Raw genomic sequence first — 16325 nt, 5'->3', positions numbered from 1 at the left:
AAAAACAGACGGATAAAGTTTCGAAAGTTTGTTTTACAAATGAATGTTATATAGTATATTCGATTTAATTAAAACGATATTTTAAAATTTGACTATGTATTTTCTCTCTTTCGCTTTCTCTCTCTAGATATATATATATATATATATATAGTAATATATATATATAAATTATATTTTATTTTATAAAATTAATTTAGAAAGTTTAGCAAATCATTTTTTGGGTTAGGATAAGTTATATAACGGGGCAGAGCTACTAATATCGTGATAGCAAATCTGTCTGATAAAAAAAATCATTCATCAAGTTGTATCTATCAACACTAATATTTGATCAACATATATTCAAACTACTATCGCTAGAATTTAATTAATTTTATTCTACATATATCCATTTTATACAATCCATTTATATTCATATATTCTTATCGAGACATGATTGGTTTATAATCGGTTATATTTATTATTTGCTGAATATGTTTGTGTTAAAAATATAACGAAACATTCGAAACAATTTGCGAAAAAAACTTACAAGTAATAAATAAAAGAATTTATATAATTCTATGACTAATATTAAGTAACTGTCAAAGCAACAATATTTTAATCTTTTTTTCTTGAAGTACAAACATTAATAAAACTTTAGTATATCGGCAAATTAAAAAAAAATATGAGTATTGAATAGAGTTAACTAACCTATCGTGAGAAAGAATCAAATCGTTAGACAAAATTGTTTTAATAATTGCAAAGAGCTACACTTTCGTTTGTACTTGACAAAAGCTGTTATGAATCCTCATTGACTCTTGTAACTATTTTTGATTTTCTTTTGACATGAGTATGTTTGATATGCAAGATGCCTTAAAAAAATAAATAAAAAAGAGATTTCGATGAATAAAACTACATTACATTCAATTTATATCATTTAGGAATGGTATATATCAAACCGGTATATTAAGTAAAAACCAAAACGAATGGCAATTTTTGTTTAATTTTATTATTATGTAATTTATCATTAAAAGCCAGAAACAATCGCCTCAATGATATTCACTTAATTCTTTTCGTATGTTACACTTTATGAAGGATATTTCAATGTCCGAGAAAAGTGAACATCATATACTAAATTCAAAATCTGACCGAAGTTCTGATAGTACTGTGAGAAATAAGCGAGAAGTCGATGAAGTTGTACTTGCAAAATATTTTATCATTCCAGAATCTATCGGTAAGTTGCAATAAAATAAACATTAATAACAAAATCTATGATAAAAAAGTGTAAATATAATTTAAATTCAAGAGAGAGTGGCAATCAAATCTAAAAATATCTTCCAGTATTGAAAAGAATATAAATTCAATTCTAAAAAGAAACAGAAAAGCATAATATAAACATAACATTACATAAAAATTGTTATAATTTAAGATAAATCAATTTTATTAATATTTTACTCTGTTTTAAAGCAATATATATACTTCTGATTTTTAAGCTATAGAGAATTTTTCGAAAAGTACTTGTTATTTTAGTAAAAATTATTTATTCGTTTTTTGCATGAATTAACGATTACTTTTCTAAATCTTAAATGACGCAAAAAATTCTTATAATTATCTTTTTAAGTTCAATACTATGCTAATTTCCATATTTTGTAGTGTATTTATTTCTTCTCTTTCCGTTATTTTCACATTAAATTGTTTTTCTGATTTACTGAGAATAATCCACTTAATCTTATATTATAATACTGTGTTAATGTGTACGATCTTAAAATTTTTAGGAAGCTAAATCTTTAGAAAGATTGAGCAAGCCAATATCTTTCAGAGCATTTGTACAATTCGACAGTCAATTTACAGAGAAAAAGTTAAACGACTTTTGTGACATGAGGTAAGAAATCTAAATTCTCAGTTTGTATTCTTCTATTTCTCTTTCTTTTTTCTTAAATTCAACGACATAAATATATCAAAATGATAATTCTGTTATAATTTTGTTAAAATATAATAAATATTTAAATTTGATTTTTAATTTATTTTAATTTAAATTTAATTTATTTTTCTAACGACATCTCGAACATTGAAAAAGATCTTGAAAAGATCGAAACGTACGTATGTATTATTTTCTGTTCACTCGAATCAATTTTTTTCAGACATATTTTTTATATTTTTATATCTGACTGATTATTAATATATTATGTCTCTTACTTAGAGTCTTTATTATTATTTCGACTTTTTTACGCTCTAACATCTTGCGCCACGTTCTTTTAGCCTTCCTTTTTATTTCGTTTTGCTAAAATTTTATGTTTTTACAGATGGAACCAACCAGAATTTGCCGATGAAATAATACAAGTGTACCAAGTGCAGTGTTCTTCGAGGACTTTAAAGAAATCTGGACGATAAAAATATCACAGCTACAAAATTGGAGCACACGGTGCACAATCTATCATCTAACACACATATTATTTTCGAGTACGTGCGCATACTAAAATTGTTGCTGGTCCTTACACGGATTTAATCAATGTGTCGACTACACATGAAAATCCAATACCTAAATTATTAATGACATCCAGATATGGTATGCAAATATTGGACGTGGATTTAAGAATTACTATACTTAACGTCAGGGTACGTATACTGATAAAAAAACAGTTATATTTATTCATAAAATTATTTTTAACACTAAATATAAAATTAAAGTTATTATTATTATGCACATGTTTATTATTATCAACATTAAGCAGTAATAACTATAAAATTAGAAATTTCAACTATAACTTTTTACTATACAATTATAATTGGTTCCTTTTTTTCAGAAATGTACATATGTCGTTTATTCGATACAAGAACATAGAATTTTTTGGAGTGACGATCGTAATCTAATGACATGAAGATTAATGAAAATAATATCATAAAAATAACTAGCTTTGATTTTTATCTATATAATCTCTGCATTGACTGGGTAGCAAGAAATCTATATTTCATGTATTATAAGTCCTACCATCATATTGTAAAGTTCGACTTAACAATGTGGGAAAATGGCATAATTAAATTTGATAAATTGTCAAATTATCAGACGTTAATATTTCCTTTAAATGTGTCCCGTCTATGGGGTACGTTTACTACCTGAAAAATAATTTTCTATTAAAGACTTATGCATATTTGTAATTTTTCTATAATTTTACGTGATTTTACAATTAAAATCATAAGTAAAAAAAATAATAGGTTATAATATAATTATAAGAATTTCGAATTTTCACTACAAACAAATTTCTGTTTTCTGTTAAAATAATGTTTTATAATGAAAGTAAAAATGAGAGTAAAATTATTACATATTTTTTAGAATTTTATATTACGTACCATTCAATTGGGAGAATACAGAATATAATATAACAAAAATATCATCCCGATAAAAAAATTGAGCAAATTGTTTCGATAAATAAATCCTTGTGCCTATTTCATGATGAAGATACATCGTTTATCAAGTGATATTTGAAAACATAAATAATGAGGAGCCGTTAATTTACTGGTTATTTTCTAATCGCATATTTGTGACAGACACTAACGTTTCTATATGCAGTAAGATTTTACACAAAGAAAACATAAGTGATATCTCCCGTTTCTAACTATGACGATTGACAAAAGAAACATTTACATTTTAGCAAATGATTATAGAGATGAATTTTCTCTTTATGTTTTGAAAAAGAAATATGCAAGTCTCAAGAGCGTAAATGCAGACAAAATGTTGAAAAGATAATAAGCTCAATTGGAATAATAAATTTTATGAAATTCATCCTTTGATCATCTTTACAACCATATCCTCCAATGAGATGCTCACACCTGACGAGAAAGTTTATAATTTTGAGAATGTGAATACAACAACAAACAGCATCATTGTGAATCTTCCGGAGCCAGTTGTAAAGAATGGATGCAAAAAATATAATTTACCAACTACTATATATACTATCTCTGTAAGCCATTGTTTAGACAACAACCTCAATAAACCTGAAAAAATTCAATGTGCTGCGATATGTGACGTGCGAGCGATATTACGAGATTCAGAATTTAACACCATTTACAGAGTACAAGTTGAAGTTTACTTTGAGCAATTTTTACTTTGATCAATTATCGATAAATCCATTCGATTCGAATGTGATATCAGTAAAAACTAATTTAGGCAAGCTTAATGCACCAGAAAACATAAGTGTTTTAGTTTGACGCCTACTATAGCAATAGTTCATTGGATGCCACCCAAGAAATTGAATTGCGTGGGCGTGACCTACGAAGTACATTACAAGTCAGTTATATTAGTGAACGGCATGCAACAAAAGAGCAAACAATTTATTAATATGCCGAAACGTATGGTAGATGGCAGATTTTTCGCAAAGATTAACTTGTTGCTACCAGTACAAGATTACTTGATATACGTGCGTGTGTATCCAAGTAATTTCAGTGATTTGTACAACGAGAGTTTAAGCAAGATCGTTCACATATCCTCAGAACCAAACAATATTACTTTGAGCGGGGTCGACATAAATAGCATGAACATTTCATGGATCTCCAACATTAATCTGACGATGTTTTGTACACTAGAGTACAAAGAGATTGCAGCAGAAAAGTGGCAAACAATGAATTATTTTAAAATGAATTATAACAATGAAGTAATGTACCCTGTCAAAAATTTACAATCGGGAACTTTATACAAGTTTCGCTTGATATTGATATATCTCGAATATGAGGAAACTTTTATATGGCCGACTGATGAAAGATTTATTTTTTCAACACGTGGTAGCAAACGTGGTAAGCAAATGAAAATACCTATACAGCACGATAAGGTTGCGGATATATTGAAGTATAATTTCATTGAAACATTGCAATATTGCAAATCGAATGCGAAACTTTGCAGAGTTATTGTTATAAGATTGTGATAAATTTAAAGTGTTCGCTTTTGCAATGAAATATTGTAGCAATATTACAGTGTAATATATTGGAAAGAATGCAATGTTATTGCAGCTATTTAATAACATTACGTATAAAATATTTTTTGTTTTTGATGGATGAATATCTTGGAATCATTTAATTAAATTAAAAAGCTTGATATAAATACTAGTTTACGATATTTAATATATTGCAAAATTATATTTAAACATAACATCATATAAAATAAAATGTTATATTTTTATACAAAATTGCTCTAAACTATTACTTACAAATCATTCTTTTTATTTTAAATGTTCTATATACTCTTATAATGGGTATTTTATACACATTTATACATTAGTTATAGGATTAATTATACATTCTTAATAACATTTGTATTTAAAAATTTAAAAATTTTAAAAATCCGTTTAATTACATATATTTGCATGTGAAAAGTACAGAAAAACGCATAGAAAAATATAATGATACATATAATAATATATATTCTTAATATAATAAAAAGATATATTATCTTTGAAGATTAATATCGTATTCGTACATGAAGTGAAAATATATCATAAAATATATTGTAACATTGATATAAAATGTTATCTATATTTTAATAAAAAATTAGCAAGGCTTATCTGTAGCTTAGAATTATATTTACTCGATATTATTTGTGTCAATAATTCATTTGACTTCTGCAAAAAAGTAAAATTCATCACATGTATACAGACATAAAAAAAATGTATTATTACATTATTTTTATAGATAAATTAAAGAGTGTTATAGTTTTAAAGTGTTTTCAAAATATGAATATCATATTGCTGATATCTAATTCACATTTTGTGAAATTATATTTCTACAATGTTTCCGTAATGTTGCCTTGCAATTTGTAATATTCCAACATTGTTGCAAAGTAGTTGTAATATTTTGTGCTGCATAGATATTATAATATTATGTGCTGATATTTTTTGGATATGAATAGGAATCTGAAATTTAAAAAAATTAAATCTTATAATAAAGTTATAAGTAAAACTAAATTTGTAAAAGGATACACACACGAAGATATTAAAATTATACTTTTGCTTAATCTAGATATTACGAGCACTCCTGGAATAATACGGAATAAATATTACTTATTATTGATGTTGGTTATAGTTCCTATAATCTCCATTTTCTACATTTATCGTTGTAAGTATATTTGATATAAATGTCAACTTAAATTGTAGATTATGCATATATATTTGATATAATATCTAGAGATTTACTGAAAATAGTAATTTACTTATATAAAACTAAACGAATAAATTTACTAAAATACAGTAAATTTTATAATATATATTATTACATAATTAAATCGTAATTTTATAATAGTGTATCGTCAACGCAGAGGTAATAATGAACAATTTTTGTCTTCTACAATGACCGATGTAGAATTGGCGATTCTACCTGAAGTACCTTGCCGAAACACTCAATCCAATATGATTTACAGTCCTATGTTACATTATAACCCGGATGAATATGCGATAACTAAAATCGCACGAAATCAAATTACACTTACGAAACATCTTGGTAGCGGCGCATTCGGAATGGTAAAAATTAATTTTTTCAAGCAATATTTTAAATTATTTTTTGGATTAACAAAACAGATACGTATTTTTAATAAAGATATAAATTACATGAATTTTTTAAATAGATTATAAGTGATATAAAATTTACATGAGAAAACAAGCATGCACTTTATTATATACTTTTCATTGAATTATTTAATATAAAGTAAAATATAAAGTAAAATACTACTTCATATTAAATTATACATTTTTCAATAAAGTACGCATGTAAATTTGTGTGAAATATTTTGCAGGTGTATCAAGGAAAGGTGAAGGATTTAGAAAAATCGGGCACAGAGATGTCCGTTGCAATAAAAACGCTTCAAAAAGATGCTACTCCCCGTGAGAAAGAGAAATTCTTAAAGGAAGCCAAGCTTATGAATCGTTTTCAACACAAACATATATTAAGATTGTTGGCCGTTTGTTTAGATGGAGATTCTCCGTTGCTAGTGTCGGAATTGATGGAAATTGGAGATCTGTTAAAATATTTGAGAGAATGTCGAAATTTGCAAGCGTCAGATTCGTCTGCTCTGCGTTTGCAGGATTTGCTCGCCATGTGCGAAGATGTTGCGCGAGGTTGTTGCTACTTGGAAGAGTTGCGTTTCGTACATAGAGATCTAGCGTGTCGCAATTGTTTAGTATCTTCAAGAAATCGCGAGGATCGTGTCATCAAAATTGGAGATTTTGGACTAGCTAGAGATATCTACAAGGATGATTATTATCGATTGGTAAGTACAATTATGAAAATATTAAAGATTAAAAATTGAATTCTTTTTAAAATACTTTCTATTTTTTTATCATAATAGTATACTGCATTGTTTTTTTAAGTAATATAGAATATAAGTAGTCTTTATTTATATATAGCAAGAGATAAATTAACATTTTTGATTTTGCACACATTCTAGAAATGAACAACTTAAATCAGAGAATTAAATTTTTGTTTAAATCATGTTTTAGAAAGGAGAAGGTTTGCTTCCTATTCGATGGATGGCACCCGAATCTTTGATAATGGGAATATTTACTATTCAAAGCGATGTTTGGTCATTTGGGGTATTAATGTGGGAAATTACATCGTTGGGTGAGCAACCTTATAGTGCCAAGACTAATGAAGAAGTGATAAATTATGTTCGTGCGGGAGGCAGGTTGCCGATGACTCTTAACTGTCCGTCACCATTGTACCAGTTGATGCTAAGTTGCTGGAGTGCAGCGTATGCTAGACCAAATTTCGAATTTTGTCTGAAAAATATTATAGCATTAAAAAAGAACGTAGAGGATGCCTTACTGAGTCTGGTCGATACTATTTAGCCGATATATTTAAATTAATGTTTATTTTATTTTCCAAACGACTCAATAAATCTTAATGTAGAAAAAATATTTCTAGGATATTTCTAAATTGATTCTGATCGGATTATTTTTAGGTTTAATCTTAATGTTACATATATCAATGAAAATTAAAGAAATTTTGTAATCTTACTTTTCATACAATTTTGATTATTATTAAAAAATATCCGTTTTCATGATTGTACAAAATCAAATAATATAATGATATATCTAATTTGTTTTTTTGAATAATCAAAGCAAAATTTAATGATTGTGATTATATGTATATGTATAAACAAAATTTTTTTGAACATGGGAATATAATTAATTTTCGACATTATATATGGCCGATAATTACAAACTGATGTAAAATTATGAGTGAAAGAGAAAACGCGAATAATGTCCTCTATAATTAGTTGTGAATATATAAATATAATAATATAACAATAAATAGAAAGGTCATAGGCGATAGAGAGCATGTAAATAATCAGATAATCAAGATTAAAGATAGAAAAAACATAATTTAATAAAGCAAATTAAGTACGATATAAATAGCTGAGAAATATAATATGATTAAATATACAAAAATTAAAGATAAGAATATACATAAGGTACGAACGTTTCTGGCTCTCGCTTTGAGCCTTCTTCAGCGCAATAATAATAACCAACAGAAATTAATATAAAAACTAATAAATCATGAATATAATAAGGTATTGAATAACATATAAATAATGATGAAAACGCAATCGGCGCAACGTTAATAGACGCTTATCGAAGTAATGGATCTTCATGGTAAAAAATAGAAACCTTATTGTACAATTGTAATTGATGCAGAACAGAAACTTGACAACAGTACCAAATGCAGCCTGAAATTGGCATGATCCGATATTTTAAACAATTCATATAATATACTGTGTGACAATATAAATACTTACAAAGAGACTGTTCCACGATAATACGAAAGATGGAGAGAAACAATAAGGTTCAACATGAGAATCAGTTACTGTTAGAAATGCCGGTGAGAAGGCTGATATATATATCCGAACATGACATTCAAATTTTCAGTAGCTTGTTTATAATATCATGATATAAAGACGGTAAATTTTCTGTGTCTGTCTGTAAATTTAAACCATTCTTTTGTCTCTTGATGTAAAGCATTTCAGAAATTAATCTTCTATTATAAAAAGGAGCTTCATCCAGAATTTTAACGTCATTCCAACGTTCGTACCTTATGTATATTCTTATCTTTAATTTTTGTATGTTTAATCATATTATATTTCTCAGCTATTTATATCGTACTTAATTTGCTTTATTAAATTATGTTTTTTCTATTTTAATCTTGATTATCTGATTATTTACATGCTCTCTATCCCCTATGACCTTTCTATTTATTGTTAAAATTTAAGAGAGCTTTTCTCAATATTTGTATAATAATATAATTATTTTTGAGTTTATAACAGTTATCATGAATGAACTTTTTGCATCATTCGTGATAAGTATATGCATATATTACATCTTTTTATTTAATTACTCACTATATATTCAAATTATATTGATGATTACAAAAGCATGCAGTCGTACAGGGTATTTTCGCAACATGCACATCTTTAAGTCTGGTTGTTTGACTGCCCACCGTCAGGCGCATGCTTTATTGGGCTCGCAGAATAAGATTAGAATGCGAATTCGGCGAAGAGTAAAAAAAAAGGGAAATCAACTTTTATTATTCTGTTATAGCGAACAGTTGCGAAATTTAATAATATAGATCAAATAAATTTAATAATATAGATTATAATAATATATAGAAATTTAATAATATAGATACAATACATTTAATAATATATAGAGAATATAATATACAGGGAATGTGTGTTCTCCACATAGTTTATCCGTTATTTAATATAGGTTATAACAAATTATTAATTTAGATTATTACACTTTATTTAATTATATTTAATAGTATACATTAACATATACTAATTATGTAAATAAAATTTAACAAACAAATTTAAACAAAAAAATTATAATAAAAAATGAAAAATAATAATGAAATTATAAATGAAAAATATTTTTGGTCCTTAAATATTATATAATAAATTATAATAATTGTTCAATATAACCACCATTTTCTTCTAAACATAGAGCAATTCTGCGCATGAAATTTTCTCTCACTCGTCTTAGCATGAGAGGAGTGATCTATGCACACGCATTACGAATTCTATTTTTAAGAATTTCTGCATTTTCCGGCAGGGTTTAGTAAACTTTATTTTTTAAGAAGACCCACATGAAAAAGTCCATGGGTGTGAGATCCGGAGAGCGTGGTGGCTATTTCTAAAGACCATGAAATCCGATCCATCTGCCAGGAAATTTTTGATTTAAGATGGTTCTTGCCAAAATAGAAGTGTGAGCGGGATGTCCATCTTGTTAAAATATTATTTCTAGTTTATTAACGAGTGGCACATCTTCAAGGTGTTCATCAAGCGGATGGAGTAAAAAATTTGCATAATAATCTGCATTGCCTTGAATAAATTCTGGAAAAAAATGTGATCCCCTACTATTCCTAGCCACACATTTATAGCCCATCTGCCTTGAATGTTTACTTCCTTCATACAATGTGGATTATGCTGCGCATAATGATGCTCATTATGTCCGTCACTTTCAAAAATTGCCTCGTCATTCCAGAGAATATTTTTCAAAAATATATCGTTTCCGACATCATTGAAATTCACCTGCGTAAATCGAGTATAGAGTACCCTTTTAAAAAAAAGGTAAAAAAAGGTGCTAAGTCCGCGTAAAAAACAGTATATGTATTTGCAAAATAGTGTATTATTAACTGTAAAAAACTACTGTATTGTATATCCTACAAAAATAATGATATTAAAAAAGTTGCGCTAAGTGAAAATAAAAACTTATAAAAATACCTTAACCAAAAAAAGTTATACAAAATAGCTGATTTAATTTTCTACATTATATCCTAGAAAAATAATGATATCCAAAAATTACGCTAATTGAAAATAAAAACTTAAAATAATTTAACTAAAAAAAATTGTACAAAATAATTGTTTTAATTTCATACAAATAATATTAAAAAGTTGCGCCAACTGAATAAAAATTTTTACTATAAAATAGACATATTTCTTTTTTATTTTCAATATTAAAAGAAAAATGATATTAAATGAATTGTAATATATCTATTATAAAAAATCGAATTGAAAATATGAACAATCATAAACATTGCAATAATCATATGCATATACATCCTGAAAAGTTTAATTAAAAAAAAAAAAGAAAATGATAATACAAAATACAAAATTAAAAATTATTAAAAAAATTAAAAATTAAAAATTAATAAATAAAAAATAAAAATTTATATAAAAATTAAAAATTAATACATATAAAAAAATTTTAGTTAAAAAACTTAGCGCTGCTAATTTCATTAGCACATTGTTCAGCGTAGCAACGCTAAGTATTTTAACTAAAATTTTTTTATATGTATTAATTTTTAATTTTTATATAAATTTTTATTTTTTATTTATTAATTTTTAATTTTTAATTTTTTTAATAATTTTTAATTTTGTATTTTGTATTATCATTTTCTTTTTTTTTTTTTAATTAAACTTTTCAGGATGTATATGCATATGATTATTGCAATGTATATGATTGTTCATATTTTCAATTCGATTTTTTATAATAGATATATTACAATTCATTTAATATCATTTTTCTTTTAATATTGAAAATAAAAAAGAAATATGTCTATTTTATAGTAAAAATATTTATTCAGTTGGCGCAACTTTTTAATATTATTTGTATGAAATTAAAACAATTATTTTGTACAATTTTTTTTAGTTAAATTATTTTAAGTTTTTATTTTCAATTAGCGTAATTTTTGGATATCATTATTTTTCTAGGATATAATGTAGAAAATTAAATCAGCTATTTTGTATAACTTTTTTTGGTTAAAGTATTTTTATAAGCTTTTATTTTCACTTAGCGCAACTTTTTTAATATCATTATTTTTGTAGGATATACAATACAGTAGTTTTTTACAGTTAATAATACACTATTTTGCAAATACATATACTGTTTTTTACGCGGACTTAGCACCTTTTTTTACGTTTTTTTTAAAAGGGTAATTTTTTAGGGATATCACTCTTTTTTGTACTATATGTTAAACATCTCTAAATAAATGAGCAAAGAACCCGCCATCACCCCCGTCATATTTCATTAAAATTAGACAGTCTTCTTTGCTTACTATATAGATATTCAGATCCTTCAAACTTCTTTGCTACTCTTATTGCAAAAATAACGGATAACTACAAATCAATATGTCATTAGAAACCGTACACCTCTTTTCATTCAAAAACTAAGCATTTCAGAGAAAAACGTTTTAGACAAAAATTGTATGATTTTAAAGGGAAGATAAGATGGTGTCATTGGTTTGACCTCGGGTGGCATCGTTAAGGTCAGGTCAAGGACATCTTTAATTTCTTAAATTGAATCACCTATTTTTTATTGCATATTTTATAGCTTATGTCGAGAGCTTTCCAAAACACTATAATAAAATATTTTTTCATTGAGTACTTTTCGATTTATAAAACTTAAAATAAAATCTTAATTTTACATAAACTATAAAATATCTAGTAAAATATTTATTTCTCGATTATCTTACCTTAATACTTTTATGTACAAAATAATGAAAGGAATCAATTAGTGTAAAAAAAAACACACAGTTGTTTTTAAGAAAAAATATGTAATTGTTAATTGCAAATTACATATTTTTTCTTCGGAACAATTATATGTTTTTTTTTTAGACCAATTGATTCCTTTCATTATTTTGTACATAAAAGTATTAAGGTAAGATAATCGAGAAATAAATATTTTATTAGATATTTTATAGTTTATGTAAAATTAAGATATTATTTTAAACCTTATAAATCGAAAAGTATTCAATGAAAAAATACTTTATTATAGTGTTTTGGAAAGCTCTCGACATAAGCTAAAAGAATATGCCATAAAAAATAGGTGATTCCATTTAAGAAATTAAAGGTGTCCTTGACCTGACCTTAACGATGCCATCCAAGATCAAACCAATGACACCATCTTATGTTCCCCTCAAAACCATACAATTTTTGTCTAAAACGTTTTTCTCTAAAATGCTTAGTTTTTGAAAGAAAAGGGGTGTATGGGTGGTCTAGGACACCCTGTATACAAGGTGTCCCATTTTAATCGATGGATCCAAATTTCTCCTAAACTATGCCAGCCACAAAAAAATGTTTCAGACAAAAGTTGTATGGCTTGAAGGGGGACATAAGGTGGTGTCATTGGTTTGACATTGAAGAGTCACCTAAAGGTTACATCCAATTTTTTAAATGGGACACCCTATATGATTTTACATATTCTTATAATTCATCTCGAGAGCTTTCCAAAACAATAATTAAGTTAGTTTTCATTAAGTAGTTTTCGAGTTATGAGGCTTGAAATCATTTCTTAATTTTACATAAATCGTAAAATATCTAGTAAAATATTTATTTTTTGTTTAACTTATCTTAATACTTTTGTGTACAAAATAATAAGAGGAATCAATTGGGGTGTAAAAAAAACATATAACTGTTCCGAGGAAAAAAATATATAATTAATTTGCAATTAACAATTCCATATTTTTTCTTAAACAACTGTATGTTTTCTTTACACCATTTGATTCTGCTTATTATTTTCTACGTAAAAGTATTAAGATAAAAATATTAAGTATAAAAGTATTAAGATAAGATAATCGAAAAATGAATATTTTACTAGATATTTTACGACTTATGTAAAATTAAGAAATGATTTCAAGTCTCATAACTTAAAAACTACTTAATGAAAATTAACTTAATTATAGTATTTCGGAAAGCTCTCGAGATGAACTAAAAAAATATGCAAAAGCATATAGGAAGTCCCATTTAAAAAGTTGGATGTGACCTTCACGTAACCTTCAGGTGACTTTTCAATGCCAAACCAATGACACCACCTTATGTTCCCCTTCAAGCCATACAACTTTTGTCTGAAACATTTTTTTGTAGCTGATGTAGTTTAGGAGAAATTTGGATCCATCGATTAAAATGAGACACCCTGTATATAATAGTCTTAACATCACGGAGCGCCGCTAGCGCAATCTTACGTCGAATGCGGCAAACGTACAACTTTTTACGCTTGCGCATTGGGGACTTGGGCGACGATGACCAAGGAGACGTTTCTTAATGAAAATTTTTCATATTTCGACTTTGGATCATAATATTGTTGTTCACGATGCACGTAGAGCAAAAATAAAGACACTTTTCTTATATAAATCAACCTCAAGCTATCCATTAAGCCTAATAAGAACTCGATCCGTTCAGCGATTATTTCAATATGATAATCTCGAACATCTCCAACTATCCGACTCGCGTAATGATACACGGCGCGTCTTGTTGCTTACGCGGGACTTAGCACAAGACACTACCGTGTCTCTTGATAATAATTTAATAAAGTAAACTATAAGTGATATAAACATGTTAAATACGATAAATTAAATACGATAAATAGTTCAAAATAATAGTAAAAATGTACGGTACGGACGTTTCTGGCTCTTGCTTTGAGCCTTCTTCAGCGCAATAATGTAATATATTAAAAAATTACAAATAATAATGTGGTGTAAGAACAGTAAAAACAAGATTAATACAAAAATTAGTGATGATAAGTGTTATAAAATCAAATCAATGTCGCATAGACGCAAAGTTAATAGACGTTTATCAAAATAATCTCCATGACGAGAGATATAGGAAACCTTATTGTGCGAGTTAATTAGAAGCAGAACAGAAACTTGACAATAGTACCAAATGCAGCAGAGAAACTGTTCTGTGATAATGAAAAAGTTGAAAAGACAACAAGGTTCAACATGAAGATCGGTTACTGTCGTAGACAGTACCTAACAGATCTTCATGTTGAACCTTGTTGTCTTTTCAACTTTCTCATTATCACAGAACAGTTTCTCTGCTGCATTTGGTACTATTGTCAAGTTTCTGTTCTGCTTCTAATTAACTCGCACAATAAGGTTCCCTATATCTCTCGCCATGGAGATCTATTATTTTGATAAACGTCTATTAACTTTGCGTCTATGCGACATTGATTTGATTTTATAACACTTATCATCACTAATTTTTGTATTAATCTTGTTTTTACTGTTCTTACATCACCTTATTATTTGTAATTTTTTAATATGTTACATATATTTTTAATATGTTATATATGTACATTATTGCGCTGAAGAAGGCTCGAAGCAAGAGCCAGAAACGTCCGTACCGTACATTTTTACTATTATTTTGAACTATTTATATCGTATTTAACATGTTTATATCACTTATAGTTTACTTTATTAAATTATTATTACTTTTACTCGATCTTTGATAATTTATTTATTTATATGCTCTCTATTGCCTATATTCTTCCATTTTATTGTTAAATATATTTGATCTATATTATTAAACTTCGCAACTGTTCACTATAACAGAATGATAAAAGTTGATTTCCCTTTCTTTTTACTCTTCGCCGAATTCGCATTCTAATCTTATTCTGCGAGCCCAATGAAGCATGCGCCTGATGGTGGGCAGACAGGCAACCAGACTTAAAGATGTGTATGTTGCGAAAACACCCTGTACGACTGCATGCTTTTGTAAACATTAATTTTCAAAAAAAGGTAAAAAAAAAAGTCGAGTCATCACAGTAGTAAAACATTATTGTATAGAACTATTTTACAAAAAATTATTTTAATAAAAAATTGCTGTATTAAAAAAAATTGTGTAAAATAGTTGTCATAACTATCTACAAAAATTAATGATATATTTAAATAGAAAATTAAGTCGAGAATAAAAGAGTGCGATTTTATTTTATGTTTATCAACAGTGTGTGTGGTGTGTGTGTGTGTGTGTGTGTGTCTGTCTATCTGTGTGTGGTGTGTGTGTGTGTGTGTGTGTGTGTGTGTGTGTGTGTGTGTGTGTGTGTGTGTGTGTGTATGTTAAATGAGATTGACTGCTGATAAATAATTAGATGAAGAAAAATTATGTTTATATTTTCGTCGAAAGTTATTACATCTTTGTCGTAAAAGTCAGAATCCCGATTTCTTCAACGATGAACAGTTGATTCATGTAGCTCGTAATTTAAAAAATGTTAATTATTAAAAAACTCCACGCTGCCAAATTTATTTGTATATTATTCAGATTTACGACAAAGATGTAATAACTTTCGACGAAAATATAAATATAATTTTTCTTCATCTAATTATTTATCAGCAGTCAATCACATCTAACACACACACACACACACACACACCACACACACACACACACACACACACCACACACACCACCACACACCACACACACACACCGCCCACGCACCCGCACGCACCGCACGCACCCGCACGCACGCCGCACGCACGCACGCACGCACGCCACGCCGCACGCCACCACGCACGCCACGCACGCACCGCACCAC

At 27.4% G+C, this 16325-nt stretch overlaps 1 protein-coding gene across 1 annotated transcript; it reads left to right on the top strand.

The window, feature by feature from the left end:
- Positions 1-1751: 1751 nt before the first annotated feature.
- On the top strand, positions 1752-7823 carry LOC112638930 (proto-oncogene tyrosine-protein kinase ROS-like; the record flags this gene model as incomplete). Its single annotated transcript, XM_025411569.1, has 6 exons — positions 1752-1858; positions 4178-4764; positions 5983-6078; positions 6262-6479; positions 6752-7225; positions 7455-7823. Coding segments are annotated over 6 exons (1830 nt in total), but the record flags the coding sequence as incomplete, so codon positions are not given.
- Between the last annotated feature and the right edge of the window lie 8502 nt (positions 7824-16325).

This window comes from Camponotus floridanus, unplaced genomic scaffold (assembly GCF_003227725.1).
Source record: "Camponotus floridanus strain SB8 unplaced genomic scaffold, Cflo_v7.5 scaffold106, whole genome shotgun sequence".
Taxonomy (NCBI): Eukaryota; Metazoa; Arthropoda; class Insecta; order Hymenoptera; family Formicidae; genus Camponotus; species Camponotus floridanus.
Note: the sequence above shows the minus strand (reverse complement) of the source record. Positions and strands in the feature narration are given on the sequence as shown.